This window comes from Neomonachus schauinslandi, chromosome 9 (genome assembly GCF_002201575.2).
Source record: "Neomonachus schauinslandi chromosome 9, ASM220157v2, whole genome shotgun sequence".
NCBI classification, from domain to species: domain Eukaryota; kingdom Metazoa; phylum Chordata; class Mammalia; order Carnivora; family Phocidae; genus Neomonachus; species Neomonachus schauinslandi.
The window spans coordinates 109,683,422-109,703,013 of NC_058411.1; the positions used below are offsets into that span (position 1 = coordinate 109,683,422).

General features: G+C 37.0%; 1 protein-coding gene across 1 annotated transcript in view; it reads right to left on the reverse strand.

Annotated features, from left to right (window-relative positions):
* The window catches only part of MYO9A (myosin IXA), a 245,325-nt gene that overhangs the window by 172,455 nt on the left and 53,278 nt on the right, over positions 1-19,592 (reverse strand). Inside the window, exons 9-10 of the mRNA XM_044917756.1 lie at positions 13,868-13,984; positions 10,617-10,751 (exon numbers count right to left, since the gene is read on the reverse strand). Of these exons, the coding sequence (XP_044773691.1) occupies positions 10,617-10,751; positions 13,868-13,984 (252 nt within the window). The remainder of the gene's footprint in view (positions 1-10,616; positions 10,752-13,867; positions 13,985-19,592) is intronic.

Consider the following 19,592-nt stretch of genomic DNA (forward strand, 5'->3'; position numbering starts at 1 on the left):
TTCTTTAAAATTTTGGGAGGCACTTTCTTCTAAAAGACCAAAATACACCCCAAATCTAGTGTGTGGCACTGATCATATTTGATCACATTCTGGTTTTTTTGTTGTTGTTTTGTTTTGTTTGTTTTTGTTTTTATCTTTATCTTTTTCTTTTTTTTCTTTTTCTTTTTTCTCTCTTTCCCTTTCTTTTCCCACTGCTTCAGGTTTTTTCTGATTTGTTTAGAGTATATTTTCTGGGGACGTTGTTACTCTGCTAGCATTTTGTTCTCTCATTAATCTATTCTCCTCTGCACAAAATGACAAGACGGAAAAAATCACCTCAACAAAAAGAACAAGAGGTAGTACCGACTGCCAGGGACCTACTCAATACGGACATTAGCACGATGTCAGATCTAGAGTTCAGAATCACCACTTTAAAGATACTAGCTGGGCTTGAAAAAAATATGGAAGTTATTAGAGAAACCCTTTCTGGAGAAGTAAAAGAACTAAAATCCAACCAAGTAGAAATCAAAAAGGCTATTAATGAGGTGCAATCAAAAATGGGGGCGCTAACTGCTAGAATAAATGAGGCAGAAGAGAGAATCAGTAATATAGAAGATGAAATGATGGAAAATAAAGAAGCTGAGAAAAAGAGAGATAAACAACTACTGGATCACGAGGGCAGAATTCGAGAGATAAGCGATACCATAAGATGAAACAACATTAGAATAATTGGGATCCCAGAAGAAGAAGAAAGAGAGAGAGGGGCAGAAGGTATAATGGAGCAAATTATAGCAGAGAACTTCCCTAATTTGGGGAAGGAAACAGGCATGAAAATCCAGGAAGCACAGAGAACCCCTCTCAAAATCAATAAAAATAGGTCAACACCCCGACATCTAATAGTAAAACTTACGAGTCTCAGAGACAAAGAGAAAATCCTGAAAGCAGCTCGGGAGAAGAGATATGTAACCTACAAGGGTAGAAACATTAGATTGGCAACAGACCTATCCACAGAGACCTGGCAGGCCAGAAAGGACTGGCAGGATATATTCAGAGCACTAAACGAGAAAAATATGCAGCCAAGAATACTCTATCCAGCTAGGCTGTCATTGAAAATTGAAGGAGAGATAAAAAGCTTCCAGGACAAACAAAAACTAAAGGAATTTGCAAACACAAAACCAGCCCTACAGGAAATCTTGAAAGGAGTCCTCTAAGCAAAGAGAGACCCCAAAAGCAACATAGACCAGAAAGGAACACAGACAATATACGGTAACAGTCACCTTACAGGCAATACAATGGCACTAAATTCCTATCTTTCAATAGTTACCCTGAATGTAAATGGGCTCAATGCCCCAATCAAAAGACACAGGCTATCAGACTGGATTAAAAAACAAGACCCATCGATATGCTGTCTGCAAGAGACTCATTTTCGACCCAAAGACAGCCCCAGATTGAAAGTGAGGGGGTGGAAAACCATTTACCATGCTAATGGACACCAAAAGAAAGCTGGGGTGGCAATCCTTATATCAGACAAATTAGATTTTAAACCAAAGACTGTAATAAGAGATGAGAAAGGACACTATATCATACTTAAAGGATCTATCCAACAAGAAGATCTAACAATTGTAAATATCTATGCCCCTAACATGGGAGCAGCCAATTATATAAGCCAATTAATAACAAAAGCAAAGAAACACATCGACAACAATACAATAATAGTGGGGGACTTTAACACCCCCCTCACTGAAATGGACAGATCATCTAAGCAAAAGATCAACAAGGAAATAAAGACTTTAAATGACACACTGGACCAAATGGACTTTACAGACATATTCAGAACATTCCACCCCAAAGCAACGGAATACACATTCTTCTCTAGTGCCCATGGAACATTCTCCAGAATAGATCACATCCTAGGTCATAAATCAGGTCTCAACCGGTACCAAAAGATTGGAATCATTCCCTGCCTATTTTCAGACCACAATGCTTTGAAACTAGAGCTCAATCACAAGACAAAAGTCAGAAAGAACTCAAATACATGGAGGCTAAAGAGCATCCTACTAAAGAACGAATGGGTCAACCAGGAAATTAAAGAAGAATTTAAAAAATACATGGAAACCAATGAAAATGAAAACACAACTATTCAAAATCTTTGGGATGCAGCAAAGGCAGTCCTAAGAGGAAAGTATATAGCAATACAAGCCTTTCTCAAGAAGCAAGAAAGGTCTCAAGTATACAACCTAACCCTACACCTAAAGGAGCTGGAGAAAGAACAGCAAATAAAGCCTAAACCCAGCAGGAGAAGAGAAATAATCAAGATCAGAGCAGAAATCAATGAAATAGAAACTAAAAGAACAGTAGAACAGATCAACGAAACTAGGAGCTGGTTCTTTGAAAGAATTAACAAGATTGATAAACCCCTGGCCAGACTTATCAAAAAGAGAAGAGAAATGACCCACATCAACAAAATCATGAATGAAAGAGGAGAGATCACAACCAACACCAAAGAAATACAAACAATTATAAGAACATATTATGAGCAACTCTATGCCAGCAAATTAAATAACCTGGAAGAAATGGATGCATTCCTAGAGATGTACCAACTACCAAAACTGAACCAGGATGAAATAGAAAACCTGAACAGACCTATAACCACTAAGGAAATTGAAGCAGTCATCAAAAATCTCCCAACAAACAAAAGCCCAGGGAGATGGCTTCCCAGGGGAATTCTACCAAACATTTCAAGAAGAATTAATACCTATTCTTCTGAAACTGTTCCAAAAAATAGAAATGGAAGGAAAACTTCCCAACTCATTTTATGAGGCCAGCATTACCTTGATCCCAAAACCAGACAAAGACCCCATCAAAAAGGAGAATTACAGACCAATATCCCTGATGAACATGGATGCAAAAATTCTCACCAAAATACTAGCCAATAGGATCCAACAGTACATTAAAAGGATTATTCACCATGACCAAGTGGGATTTATCCCTGGGCTGCAAGGTTGGTTCAACATCCGCAAATCAATCAATGTGATACAATACATTAACAAAAGAAAGAACAAGAATCATATGATCCTCTCAATAGATGCAGAAAAAGCATTTGACAAAGTACAGCATCCTTTCTTGATCAAAACTCTTCAGAGTATAGGCATAGAGGGTACATACCTCAATATCATAAAAGCCATCTATGAAAAACCTACAGCGAATATCATTCTCAATGGGGAAAAACTGAGAGCTTTCCCCCTAAGGTCAGGAACGCGGCAGGGATGTCCACTATCACCACTGCTATTCAACATAGTATTGGAAGTCCTAGCCACAGCAATCAGACAACAAAAAGAAATCAAAGGCATCCAAATTGGCAAGGAAGAAGTCAAACTCTCACTCTTTGCAGATGATATGATACTTTATGTGGAAAACCCAAAAGACTCCACCCCAAAACTGCTAGAACTCATACAGGAATTCAGTCAAGTGGCAGGATATAAAATCAATGCACAGAAGTCAGTGGCATTCCTATACACCAACAACAAGACAGAAGAAAGAGAAATTAAGGAGTCGATCCCATTTACAATTGCACCCAAAACCATAAGATACCTAGGAATAAATCTAACCAAAGAGACAAAGGATCTGTACTCAGAAAACTATAAAATACTCATGAAAGAAATTGAGGAAGACACAAAGAAATGGAAAAACATTCCATGCTCATGGATTGGAAGAACAAATATTGTGAAGATGTCAATGCTACCTAGAGCAATCTACACATTCAATGCAATCCCCATCAAAATACCATCCACTTTTTTCAAAGAAATGGAACAAATAATCCTAAAATTTGTATGGAACCAGAAAAGACCCCGCATAGCCAGAGGAATGTTGAAAAAGAAAAGCAAAGCCGGCGGCATCACAATTCCGGACTTCCAGCTCTATTACAAAGCTGTCATCATCAAGACAGCATGGTACTGGCACAAAAACAGACACATAGATCAATGGAACAGAATAGAGAGCCCAGAAATGGACCCTCAACTCTATGGTCAACTCATCTTTGACAAAGCAGGAAAGAATGTCCAATGGAACAAAGACAGTCTCTTCAACAAATGGTGTTGGGAAAATTGGATAGCCACATGCAGAAGAATGAAACTGGACCATTTCCTTACACCACACACAAAAATAGACTCCAAATGGTTGAAAGACCTCAATGTGAGACAGGAGTCGATCAAAATCCTAAAGGAGAACACAGGCAGCAACCTCTTTGACCTCAGCCGAAGCAACTTCTTCCTAGAAACATCGCCAAAGGCAAGGGAGGCAAGGGCAAAAATGAACTATTGGGACTTCATCAAGATAAAAAGCTTTTGCAAAGCAAAGGAAACAGTCAACAAAACCAAAAGACAACCGACAGAATGGGAGAAGATATTTGCAAATGACATATCAGATAAAGGGCTAGTATCCAAAATCTATAAAGAACTCATCAAACTCAACACCCAAAGAACAAAGAATCCAATCAAGAAATGGGCAGAAGACATGAAAAGACATTTTTCCAAAGAAGACATCCAAATGGCCAACAGACACATGAAAAAGTGCTCAATATCGCTCGGCATCAGGGAAATCCAAATCAAAACCTCAATGAGATACCACCTCACACCTGTCAGAATGGCTAAAATTAACAAGTCAGGAAATGACAGATGTTGGCGGGGATGCGGAGAAAGGGGAACCCTCCTACACTGTTGGTGGGGATGCAAGCTGGTGCAGCCACTCTGGAAAACTGTATGGAGGTTCCTCAAAAAGTTGAAAATAGAGCTACCATATGATCCAGCAATTGCACTACTGGGTATTTACCCCAAAGATACAAAAGTAGGGATCCGAAGGGGTACGTGCACCCCGATGTTTATGGCAGCAATGTCCACAGTAGCCAAACTGTGGAAAGAGCCAAGATGTCCATCAACAGATGAATGGATAAAGAAGATGTGGTATATATATACAATGGAATATTATGCAGCCATCAAAAGGAATGAGATCTTGCCATTTGCAACGACGTGGATGGAACTGGAGGGTATTATGTTGAGTGAAATAAGTCAAACAGAGAAAGACATGTATCATATGATCTCACTGATATGAGGAATTCTTAATCTCAGGAAACAAACTGAGGGTTGCTGGAATGGGGGGTGGGGTGGGAAGGATGGGGTGACTGTGTGATAGACACTGGGGAGGGTATGTGCTCTGGTAAGCGCTGTGAATTTTGCAAGACTGTTGAATCTCAGATCTGTACCTCTGAAACAAATAATGCAATATATGTTAAGAAAAAAAAAAAAAGAAGAAGAAGGTAGCGGGAGGGGAAGAATGAAGCGGGGGAAATCGGAGGGGTAGACGAACCATGAGAGACGATGGACTCTGAAAAACAAACAGGGTTCTAGAGGGGAGGGGAGTGGGAGGATGGGTTAGCCTGGTGGTGGGTACTGAGGAGGGCACGTTCTGCATGGAGCACTGGGTGTTATGCACAAACAATGAATCATGGAACACTTCATCTAAAACTAATGATGTAATGTATGGGGATTAACATAAGAATAAAAAAAAATTAAAAAAAAAAAATAAAAAAAAATAAAAAATAAAAAAAATAAAAAAAAAAAAGAATATACGTCAAACTGATACTAATTCTTTCAATGTTGGCAAAATTCACCAATGGAGCCATCTTGGTTTACACTGTTCTTTATGGAAAGGCTTTTAATTACACATTCAATATTTTTAATAGAATCAGATTTTGTATTCTGTGTCAGTTTTGAAAATATTTTTTTCCTATCATTTCATAAGTGTACTTATGGACATAAAGCTGTTTAGTGTATACTATTATCTTTTTATTTTTAATATGTGTAGGATCCACAGTGAAGTCCTCTTTATAACTGGAATTCTGATTATTTATATCTCTCTCTGTCTTTCTCTGTCACTCATTTGGATGAATTTCTTGCGGGGTCTTATTAGTCATTTCAAAGTAATACTTTTGACTTTGTTGATCTTCCATGGCATATTTGTTTTCACTCTTATTTAATTTCCTCTCTTATCTTCATTATTTCCTTCTTTATACTTTCCTTTGGTTTAGTCTGCAGATCTTTTTCCAATTTGTTGGGATGGATATTTATATATATCATTGCTCTTCAATTTTAAAATCTAACAGCTATAAAATTTTCCTCTAAATACACCTTTGGTTACATCCCACAAGTTTTTGTGTTTTTTTTTAAGATTTTATTTATTTATTTGACAGAGACAGACACAGCGAGAGAGAGGGAACACAAGCAGGGGGAGTGGGAGAGGGAGAAGCAGGCTTCCTGCTGAGCAGGGAGCCCAATGCGAGGCTCTATCCCAGGATCCTGGGACCATGACCTGAGCCAAAGGCAGACGCTTAACGACTGAGCTACAAGTTTTAAGATGCAACATTTTCATCCAGTTCAGTATATTTTATTAAACCTCTAGACTATGTAGAAGTGCATTAATTAATTTTTACCCATAAAGGTACTTTCCAGTTATCTTTTGATTGTTGGTTTCAGGCATAATTTCTTTATGGTATTTAAATATGTATGGTTTCAATCCCTGAAATTTGACCCTTGTGTTATGGTCCAGTATACAAACAAATCTTACACATTTTGTAACTTTGCAGTTATCTATATATGTCAAATAAGTATTTGCTTTAAAAATCTCATAGGGACGCCTAGGTGGTTCAGTCAGTTAAGTGACTGCCTTCGGCTCAGATCACGATCCCAGTGTCCTGGGATCAAGTCCTACATCAGGCTTCTCGCTCAGTGGGGAGCCTGCTTCTCCCTCTACCTGCTGCTCCCCGTTTGTGCTCTCTCTCTGACAAATAAATAAAATCTTCAAAAAAAAAAAAAAAAAGGAAAGGAAAATATTGAATGCTAGATCCTGTATATGAAAAATCATACAGATAATTTTAGCACTAGGATGATCTCTTCCTCCACTGGACAGTGAATTTGCTCTTGGCAGGTGGCTAAGAACATTAGGAATTCTATATTCTTTTAACCCAACTGGAACTGAGAAAATTTTAAACTGGGCTTCAGCCCCTCAGATGCCTGATCTATTTCTGGTTTATCTTTACTTCTAAGATGTAACCCTTTAAGGTCTCAAGCAGAAAACCTGTAGGAGTTACCAGCGGGTTCTTCCTTGTTCTTGAATCTGGAGAAAACCCTGTTCATCTTCTCAGATTCTCAAGCCTGGCTCTTTCAGAATCAGCACCTCTCTACCAGAATAAAGAAATGTCTTTAGCAACAAAGCAGTCCAAAAATGCTGGGCTCATCTCCCTGCGTTTCCTTCTTGCAGATATAAGCCCTGTAGAACTTCACTTATTTAGATGTACCCCAATGCCTTCAAATATATTTTGTTCATTCTTTTTAGGTGTTCTGCAAGGCAATTTGGTCAAAATTTCCTAGTCTGACATCCCCAGAAGTGACAGAAACAAAGAAACAAAAAAACCTCACTAGATTATAAATGCCTCAGATAAGATCCCTGCACTCCAAATTTTCTGTCTTCAATGCCTAGCACAGTGTGTGACACATAACTTTACTCAATTTAGTGATGAACCAATGCCTTGAAGAATAATTCTGAGCAAGTAAAGGAAATAAGAGAGCAGTATTATAAATGACAACATTAAATGTATTTTCAAATCACAGAAACTTCTGGTCTGTCTCTTATTCCACATTCTCTTTACATATAACTTAATTCAGGACTCAGAATCACACAGTCACACTACTTCAACTGGCTTATGGATTATGTCCTTCCCTCCAGGTATTTTACCCTCTCTTCAGTCCATCTTCCACAGTTCAAATCCTCTGCTAAATATACTTCAAATTGCTCCTCATTTTCTAAAAGAAAAACTCCAATCTCCTTTACATGACATATAAAGCCCACAACTATATGACCCGAGGATATTTCATAAACTTATCTCCCTCCCTGTCTCCATTCTTATATCATGTATTTTAGCTATGCTATTTTCAGTTCCTCAAAAGTGTCATGCTGTTTTATGCCTCACAATTTTAAGGATATTGTTACCTTTGTTTAAAATATCTTCTCCCCATGGACAATCTGGTAAACTCAATCTTCTATTCAAAACTATATTCCAGAATCACCCCTGGGAAATCTTAGTAGACTTTTAGGAAGTTCTAATCAACTTCATCCTTTATATCACTACTTTTAACCTGCTATACAATTTTGGCACTCATCATCCTGCAGGGCAATTATTACACCTCTCTCCCATCCTGTGGGACAGGATGGGACATTTTTGGACAAAATTTATTTTAGTATTCAAAATTTTCAAGATGTTTCCTCCCAAAGCATATTTGATAACTTTTTATTTCTATCTTCTTTTTCAAAAAGTTTTATCTACTTAACCGATTTTGTATTCAGTTGAATTTAACAAATACCCATCTCAAGTACCAGAGATAGACAAATAAATAAAACAGTTAATATTTAAACTGCCTTAAATCTATTATTCCCAGCAAATCCATTTTAAGTGAAAAAACATGACAAGGGAGAGAAAGGAAGAATAAAACAGACGAGATGGCAAAGAGGTGCAAGGTCTCTAAACCTTCTATAAATTATAGCAAAAGCGTACCCGCCACATTAAATTACAAAAGAGAATACTGAAACTTGAAAGGAAAAACAAGATGTATCTTAGACTCTAAGTCTTCTGATCCATAATTCCACCACACTGCCCAAAATTATGATATTCAGGTAGCAAATAAATAAAGATCACCCACGCCCAAATAGTTCTGAACACATTTTCCATAAACTGTAAGGTTTTTTTTTTCATACATGTTTTTAGGCAAAGTATTTCTTATGGCTCCTCAATGTCTAATCTACACTTCTAGAAAAGGTAAAAATAATTTCAGTAATAGTCAGATAATACCTTTTCTCTTCAAAAGCAATTTACTTACTCTTCTAATGACCCAGAGAGTAACTGCCACGTCACTTAGTAAAACACAGCACACAGTCAACAAAATGCATTTCACCACCCCTCCAGTATATATATCCATTTGCAAGAGATAAAAAATACTAGTTTAGCATGATCTAGCTAAAAAAAACACTAGAATGAGTCAAGCAGACCAATCCCAGCCCAGCTTTTTGGTTAAAACAAGAATTATGGAGGCAGACTGTTAAGGTCTGAATACTGGCTTTAGTTACCATCTGTAAAACTAGAATAAAAATAGCACCTGCCTGATAAATAGTAAGTACCACATAAATGTTAGCTAATATAACAAATAATACTGCATTATCTTTTAATAGCTCCATCAGAGAGTCTAGCTAAAAGGCTATGTGTTAAAAATTGTAAGCATCATCAAGATGGCCAAAACTAGTGCTGCTTGTGCTACTGTTAATCAGTCCTCAGAACCCTTTAAGCAAGACAGATATGCTTAAGCTAGGACAGAGGGCAACAAGCCTTAGTGATAAGAAAGATCTTTTTTTGTTTTTGTTTTGTAGACCTGTTGTGGTCCTCCTGTTCATTTCATTTCTTCACCATTTCCCTTGAGATAAATGTGAATCCTGCTTCTGTTTATATCCTCCTATACAAACTGAAATTGTGGGCTACAATCTCAACTTGTTACTAACTTGAAACTTAGCTTGCAGAGGGACGCCTGGGTGGCTCAGTCGGTTAAGCGGCTGCCTTCAGCTCAGGTCATGATCTCAGGGTCCTGGGATCAAGTCCCGCATCTCCCTGCTCAGTGGGAGCCTGCTTCTCCCTCTCCCTCTGCTTGTGCTCTGTCAAATAAATAAAATCCTGAGGGGTGCCTGAGTGGCTCCCTGAGTGGCTCAGTCGTTAAGCATCTGCCTTCAGCTCAGGTCATGATCCCACGGTCCTGGGATCGAGCCCCGCATCAGCTCCCTGCTCGGCAGGAAGCCTTCTCTCCCTCTCCCACTCCCGCTGCTTGTGCTCCTGCTCTCGCTATCTCTGTCTCTGTCAAAAAAATAAATAAATCATCTTAAAAAAAAAAAAAAAAAGAAACTTAGCTTGGAGAAAGAGCCCACATTTTCTATGACCCTGCATTTACCATAAGCATTCTCAGGGAAACTGATGGCTCACTCTTTCGACTCTAAATCAATTTGAGCTTCTCTCCCAAGAAATATCTAGTTACCCATTTTGGTCTCCCCACACTATCCTATTTCCCTATATCTGTACTCTAAATTGATTCAAGATTCTGTTAATAAACTCCTCTACCCCACGGATAAAGAAGACACCAAAGCAATCAACTTGATTGAAACGAAGAGACCAAAGCAATCAAACAAGCATATTTAGCATTACACACAGTGACCAAGCACATGGTAGCAATCAAAAATCACCAACAGAAACCCAAACCAAACTCATGCATCTTTTCATTCAAAGGTGTACTCAAGCAAGCACATATTTTTTAATCTACTTGAGGTCTATTAAAAAAAATAAAAAAGGAAACCCTGTATCATATGGCTCAAAAACCATGCTCTAATTTTTCATTTGCTAACACTGACATGAAGACTATAATATCTGCATGGAAGTATTAGATTTAAAATGCTTGTAACTATGACTCAAAAATTTATATATGTGAATATGTGTGGGAAGATAAGTGGGTGAGACAATGGGAGGGGGGAAAGTGTATATGAATTTAAGTACTCACTTGCTCCAATTTAAAAATATGCTGATTGAAGTAGTGCTGTAAACGTTCATTAGCAAAATTAATACAGAACTGTTCAAAGCTGTTATTTTCATAATCTTCAAACCCAAAAATATCAAGAACACCAATGGACAAAGTCTGTAAAACAGGAAAAAAATTATGATGGTTAAAAAATGATCCTCAAATTTATTTCATGAATAATATCCACAATGATAGGTTAACAAAACGCTCAAAGTTCTTCTACAGCAGTGGACAGGAAATTTTGGGGAGCCAGTGTTCAACCAAAATATTCCACTAAATAAAAACAATTTTAGTTTTATTTTCATCTTTTTCTTTTTATCCCAATTATAAAAATACATCCAAAATTTTAACACATGTAATACACTGTTTACAAAAATGTTCGAAGCAGGGTTAGTGACCTGTTATCTCAATCTCAGAAATCCCTAAATTCCAAGAGAAAAGGAAATAGAAAGAATCACCTATGGGGAAGTAAAAAATAACCTAAAGCTAGATTTTTCCTGGCTATCCCAGGCTATGCAAAGAACACCATGCAAGTTTTCCTATTTTCACTTTTATAGCCCAACAGAATTCTGCTTTGCAAACCAAGCTAATTAGTATGTTTAATCAGCCTTGTGCAAGCTGGATATTCTGGATTATCAGAATATGTGGTTTCTTCAATTTTTAAAACAATCTTTTTAAAGATTCATTTATTTATTTTAGAGAAAGAGAGAGTGCGAGGAGGGGCAGAGGGAAGAATCCTCAAGCAGACTCCCTGCTGAGTGTGGAGCCTGACACAGGGCTCGATCCCACAACCCATGAGATCATGACCTGAGCTAAAACCAAGAGTCAGATACAGATGTTCAATTGACTGAGCCACCCAGGTGCCCCCAATTTTTTTTTATTTTTTATTTAAAAAAACTGTACAGAGTTTACGATGTTAAATAATTCTAAAAAATTATAACAAAAAACAATAATCCCTTTTCCATTATCAATTTCTGCTCCCTAAAGTCAACACTCAAATCTTTTATCTATTTGATATAAAATAGTACAGTATAGTATACAAATGCTTATTCTTCTAGGTCTTGATTATTTTGCTTCTACATACTATATTCTAACTTCTTACTATAGATAACAAGGATTCAGCTCTAATACCCCAAACCAGCATTCTCCTCACCACCTCACCTCATTCTTAAAATACAGTTACATGACAATTTTGGTTAAATGAAAACAATCTTTCTCCACTAGTACTAAGAGAGATACTGGGCAAACTAATGTAATGAGTTATAAATACTAAGAGATTTTTTTTTAAGATTTATTTATTTATTTGAGAGAGAGAGAGGGAGAGCATGAGCAGGGAGAGGGGCAGAGGAAGAGGGGGAGAGAGAATCCTCAAGCAGAGGGACTGTGGACTGTGGAGCCTGACACGGGGCTCAACCCCAGGACCCTAAGACTATGACCCAAGCTGAAACCAAGAGTCGGTCGCCCAACTGACTGAGCCACTCAGGTGCCCCAATAGTAAGAGATTTTTTAAAATCTCCATTAAGAGTATTTTCTTTGAGGTATCTGGGTGGCTCAGTCAGTTAAGCCTCTGACTAAAGTGATTTCTGCTCAGGTCATGATCTCATGGGTAATGAGATCAAGCCCCACGTGGGGGCTTTGCACTCAGCAGCGAGTCTGCTTGAGATTCTCTCTCTCTCCCCCTCTGCCCCTCCCCCTGCCTGCACTCTCACTCTTTCTCTCTCTCAAATAAATCTTTTAAAAATAAGAGTATTTTTTGATTGATTCTGTTAATTCTAAACCCTTATGAAAAACAGTAAAAGTAATGACCTTCAAAAATAAGTCACTTTGGTGAATAAGATTCCTATTACAATTTTCTAACTGTAGGCTTACTCAAACCATGAAAAATAAATGTTAGAACCATTTTACATTTAAGACAGGAGGATTAAGTGATAAAGATGACATATTTTAATCACCCTAAAGATGCAGACTACTCCACAGAAAGCTGCTGGGAAATAAAAACGGATTTGAAATGATTTAAATATCTAAGATCTGCCATATTAAAAAATAAATTCCAGGGGCGCCTGGCTGGCTCAATCAGTGGAGCATGTGACTCGATTTCAGGGTTGTGCATTCAAGCCCCATATTGAGTGTAGAGATTACTTAAAAATAAAATCTTAAATAAATTCCAATGGAAAAAAAAAACCTGAATATAAAAAAATAAAGTCTAAAAGCATGAGAATAAATTTTTTTTATAATCTTAGGCTGAAAGAGGCCTTCCTACATAAGAAAAATAAATAAATAAAACCCAGGAAAATAAAGGAAAAGAATGGGAGCATTAACTGCACAAAAATTTAAAACATACGGGCCCTAAAACACAACATAAACAAAACTTAAAAGTCAAGAGAAAATATATGCAATATATATCAAACTATGAATCTCTGCAATTTCCACAGTGACTCCAAGAAAGTAAAAAAAAGACAAAATGAACAACATAAAAATAGCAGAATATATAATGAAATGATGAAAAACCATGAGAAGATACTCGACTTTCATCTATCATTGAAAAAACGGACAATAAAATGGGATAGTCCTCCTAATCAGATTAGTAGATGAAAAGACTGATAATATCCAATGTGAGTAAAGGTGTAGGGAAATAGGCATTTTCATACACTACCAGTGGAAGTGCAGTCTTTTCTGAGCACTTTAGCAATTTAGCAGTAGCTAACAAAATTCTAAAATGTATATATTCTTAAATCCAGCAATTCATTTTAAGGATTTTATCCTAAAGAAGTGTACACAAAGAATATTTGTTACATCATCATTTATAACAATAAAGCAAAAGCAATATATCTTTATGGGGAAATTTATGGTATACAGGCATACTATATAAATATTACAAAGTTATTAAAAATAATGAGGTCCAAACCTACTTCAAGACATATAAGGTAAAATAAAAAATACAAGTTAGAAACAATACAGATAACATAATTCTATTTTTAAGCTTAAAAGCAACTCTGTATATGTACATCCATAGAAATGTACATAAGAAAAAGGTCTGGAAAGACACATAGAACAAGTATCCCTGAATATCAGGGTAATAAAAACATGCATACATAAGGAGGGAAACAGCACAGAATATAAACAAAAGGTGATTCTTATTTATTACTCTACATAATTCTGTGTTTTTAAATTTCATTTACTATTTTAATAAAAATTTTCCAGGAAAAATATATAATAATCCAATGTATGTCTACCTTTGTATTTTGCTCCAAATCTTTACTATTCAGAAGTGCATGATTAATCCGAAAAACTATCCAGTCAAACAGGGCACTATATAAAGACTTAGCCATGGAGTTCCTCACTGTCACAGCCTGAAAAAAAAAAAAGAAAAGGGTTGGAGAACAAATGAAAATGGCAATAATCTAAGATACTATGACAAAGTGTATTTTGCGCTCAACTAATAAAGAAAGCTTATGATCCTGAATTAGAAATTTAATTTTCTCTCAATTTAAATAGCCTATAAATGAAGTTTTCCATATACCCATACTCATTAATCTAGTCTCAACTCTAATCTAGGCTAAAAGGTAAGAAAAACAAAATGTAGGTCACTCAGTTCAAAATACTTTGACTGAAAATTGGGGTATACATTTTACCTACTAAAGAAGGTATAATAGGAGGTTTACAAACAAATCAAACTTGCCAGCAAAAGTGGGGAAGACTATTCCAGGCAGAGGAATAAATCTGTTGGCAAACAGGCATCAGTTATCTGTGGAATCCTAGTTAGACTCTTAAAAAATAATCATAATACCACCACAATTACATTCCTGGTTGTCTTCAACTTTTCATCCACCATAACCTCAAGGATTTCTCCATCCCCAGATAGAGTAATAATTCTTTCATTATGGAGTAATACAATTTCTTTTTTCCCCCTCACTTCAAACTTTTCCCAGTTTATGGAAACTCTCTGTAATAACTGCTCAAAATTTCTGTAAATCTGAAATTGTTCTAAAAAATAAAATCTATTAGTTAAAAAAACAATCAACATTTAGAAAGTACTACAACCTAAAAAAGGAGGAGTACATATTTTAGATAATTGAGTCCTAGCACTTAGAGAATATAAGTCCTAATTACTTAAGCTTTATATTCAGGTACATACTTATGTATCTGTCCTACAGTTTAGAGAAAATAGAGAATAAGGATTAAAAGCTAGGCTGTCTTCCAATCCCAGTTCCTCTACTTATTCTAGGTATGTAACCTTGGCCCAAGATACTTTAACTCTTAAGCTACAGCTTATACATTTGTAAAATGTAGGTAATACCACAATCTACCACATGAATGATGAATTTCTGAATTTCAGTGAATAAAAAAAACGAAAGCTTCAAGTTTCTAGACCAAAAAATTAACTACCTAAACCATTACCTGCACCAGGAAAGAGAAGATGCTATCAAATTCTCTATCTTCAACACCAGAAACCTGAACATAATTGGAAAATGTTCACAAGTTCTGAGAAAAAAAGGAATGTGACCCTAGAATTCTATACTTAGGCAAGCTATCAACAAAGTATCTTTAAAATTCAAAAAAATCAATTAATAGAATATATAGAGAGAAAAACCATTCTATTTTTCTCCAGAGGGAAGAATGAATACAATCTGATCTAGTTAAGCAAAAGTAAAAGATTTTAAAACTAAATACACAAGCATAAACAAGAAAAAAAAAAAAAAAAAACCACAGAAAAAGAAAACATAGTAGCATAAAAAATACAAATGGGTTGAATTTTTTAGTGAAAAGACAGATCTTCACATTAAATTAAAAACTATAACCCACCTACTTATGGTTTAAACCAGACAGAATCTAGATATACAAAATATACCAAAATAATACTTATTTACTCCATAACTTCCAATATTATATTTTTGGCCTCTTTTCTCTGAAATGTGGTCCTATCACAGCTTAATCTCAATAAACCCAAATACCAATTAACATTTTCCCACCCAAACAAGATCTCATTGTTTCCTATCTCAATGAATGGTACTGATACTCTTACAGTTGTATGAGCCAGAAAATTAGGATTTATCCTTAGTATTTCCTTCTCTCTCCTTGCTTCCCAGTAAGCAAATCATTGCCAGATTCTTTTGATTTTACCATCTAAATTTCTTTCATACCCATTTCTCCCTATCAATATGTCACTATCCTAGACAAAGCAGCCAACCTCTTTCTCTTCAGGAGTACTACTACAGCCTCCAAATTCACTCTTGCCCTCTATATTAGAACCCTAAGATGGTCGCCAAGATTCCCATTCCCTTGTATACATGTTCTGTATAACCCCCTCCTATTAAGTGTGAGCAGGACTGTAAATATGATGAATTTCACTCCAGTAACTATCTTACATTATATGACAAAGGATTTTAAAGATATAATTATGGCCCAAAATCAGCTGATTTTTTTAATTAACCAAAGGAAGATTATATTGGGTAGAGCTGACTTAATCAGAGAAATCTCTTAAAAGAGACTGAGCCTTTCCATTAGAGAGTCCCCTGCTGGCCTTTGAAGAAACAAACTGCCATGTTGTGTACAGGACCACAAGCAAACTGCTGAGCATGGCCCCTGACAGCTAACAAGAAATTAGTGCTCTCCAGAAATGGACCCTCAACTCTATGGTCAACTAATCTTCAACAAAGCAGGAAAGAATGTCCAATGGAAAAAAGTCTCTTAAACAAATGGTGTTGGGAAAATTGGACAGCCACATGCAGAAGAATGAAACTGGACCATTTCTTTACACCACACACAAAAATAGACTCCAAATGGTTGAAAGACCTAAATGTGAGACAGGAGTCGATCAAAATTCTAGAGGAGAACACAGGCAGCAACCTCTTCGACCTCAGCCGCAGCAACTTCTTCCTAGAAACATCGCCAAAGGCAAGGGAAGCAAAGGCAAAAATGAACTATTGGGACTTCATCAAGATAAAAAGCTTTTGTACAGCAAAGGAAACAGTCAACAAAACCCAAAGACAACCCACAGAATGGGAGAAGATATTTGCAAATGACGTATCAGAAAAAGGGCTAGTATCCAAAATCTATAAAGAACTTATCAAACTCAAACCCAAAGAACAAATAATCTAATCAAAAAACGGGCAGAAGACATGAACAGACATTTTTCCAAAGAAGACATCCAAATGGCCAACAGACACACGAAAAAGTGCTCAACATCACTCAGCATCAGGGAAATCCAAATCAAAACCTCAATGAGATACCACCTCACACCAGTCAGAATGGCTAAATTAACAAGTCAGGAAACAACAGATGTTGGAGGGGATGCGGAGAAAGGGGAACCCTCCTACACTGTTGGTGGGAATGCAAGCTGGTGCAGCCACTCTGGAAAACAGTATGGAGGTTCCTCAAAAAGTTGAAAATAGAGCTACCGTATGACCCAGCAATTGCATTACTGGGTATTTACCCCCAAGATACAAATGCAGTGATCCGAAGGGGTATGTGCACCCCGATGTTTATAGCAGCAATGTCCACAATAGCCAAACTATGGAAAGAGCCAAGATGTCCATCAACAGATGAATGGATAAAGAAGATGTGGTATGTATACACACACACACACACACACACACAATGGAATATTATGCAGCCATCAAAAAAAAAAAGAAATCTTGCCATTTGTAATGACGTGGATGGAACTAGAGGGTATTATGCTGAGCGAAGTAAGTCAATCAGAGAAAGACATGTATCATATGATCTCACTGATATGAGGAATTCTTAATCTCAGGAAACAAACTGAGGGTTGCTGGAGTGGTGGGGGTGGGAGGGATGGGGTGGCTGGGTGATAGACACTGGGGAGGGTATGTGCTATGGTGAGTACTGTGAATTGTGTAAGACTGATGAATCACAGACCTGTACCTCTGAAACAAATAATACGTTGCATGTTAAAAAAAAAAAAAAAGAGAGAAGAGAGTAGGAAGGGAAAAATGAAGGGGGGGAAATCGGAGGGGGAGACGAACCATGAGAGACTATGGACTCTGAGAAACAAACTGAGGGTTCTAGAGGGGAGGGGGTGGGGCGATGGGTTAGCCTGGTGATGGGTATTAAAGACAGCATGTATTGAATGGAGCACTGGGTGTTATAAGCAAACAATGAATCATGGAACACTACATCAAAAACTAATGATGTAATGTATGGTGATTAACATAACATACTAAAATAAAATTGAAAAAAAAAAAAGAAATTAGGGCTCTCAATCCTATAACTGCAAGCAACTGAATCCTATCAACAACCTGTGAACTAGAAAGAGGATGCGAGTCTCAGATGAGATCACAGACTTTTCAGACATCTTGACTTCAGCCTGGCGAAACCCTGAGCAGAGGACCCAACAAACCTGTGCCCAGACTGATCCATGGAAAGTGTCAGAAAATATTAAGTCACTATGTTTGTTACACATTTATAGAAAACCAATACACTCTCCTCTAATTGATTCTTGTACACTGTTGTGAGAGTGATCCTTTAAAAAAAAAAAATCTAAGACACCATTTTTGCTTAAAACATTTTAAGGCTCTTCCATTGCTCATCAGATAAAATATTAAAATCCCTAAGGGCTGCTCCTTATTTTACCCCAATGCCTAGTACATTTCTGGACACAAAAAAGGTTTTCAAATATTTACTACACAAATAAATAAATACACCAAACAGATATAAACAAAAATAAATCAGGATCTACAAAAATCATCTCAGAAAGTTGAATTTGAAGTTAAAAATATAAATAGGGTGCCTGGGTGGCTCAGTTGGTTGAGCAACTGCCTTCGGCTCAGGTCACGATCCCAGAGTCCCAGGATTGAGTCCCACACATCAGGCTCCCTGCTCAGCAGGGAGTCTGCTCCTCCTTCTGACCCTACCCCATCTTGCGCTCTCTCTCACTCTCTCTCTCTCAAATTAAATAAAATAAAATAATATAAATAAACATAAGGAAAATTTTTTTTAAGAGAGAGTGGGAGAGGGGAGGGGCAAAGGGTGAGAATCTCAAGCAGGCTGCACGCTGCCCAGCGCAGAGCCTGACAAGGGCTTGATCTCACAACTCTGAGATCATGACCTGAGCCGAAACCAAAGAGTCGGACACTTAACCGACTGAGCCACCTAGGCACCCTGGGAAATATTTTATATTAAAAAAAATTATAAAAGAAAATATAGGGGCGCCTGGGTGGCTCAGTCGTTCAGCGTCTGCCTTCGGCTCAGGTCATGATCCCAGGGTCCTGGGATCGAGCCCCACATCGGGCTCCCTGCTCGGCGGGAAGCCTGCTTCTCCCTCTCCCACTCCCCCTGCTTGTGTTCCCTCTCTCGCTGTGTCTCTCTCTGTCAAATAAATAAATAAAATCTTTAAAAAAAAAAAAAAAAAAGAAAATATAAAAGTACTGAAACTTTATGTATAAGAAGGGCGAAACTTTTAAAAATGTTTGGCTTTTTCTGTTTAGAAAGGAGTTCTCAAATTTGGAGATTATGACATAAGACACATGACATAAGAAATGTAGACTTGATGGCACTTAGGAAGAACCCCCAATAGGAAAAATGCATCAGTGGTCAGCCTAAAAAGCATTCTCTACAGTTCTATCATTATTTCCCCACCTCTGTGTCTTCTAATCTCATATTCCTGTCCTATTTTTATAATAACTGTCATAGTTTGATTTATCATCACTGTCATTACACTACAGAACAGTAGGCTTTTCAATAATTTTCCCATTCATATACACCTGAGTGGCATATTATAATAATAATAATGGCAATGCCATCTCATCTGGAAGCCTCAGCATACAGACGATACTTAAATGAACTGTGTGAGATAATCTAGATAAGGAATATAGAGAAGAAAAGACAAAGACTATGTCCTGGAGAACTACATTTTTTAGAGGTCAGGTGGAAAAGAAAGAGCAAACAAAAAGAATTACAAATGAGTGGCCAACAATGAGAAAGTGAATCAGAAGAGTATGA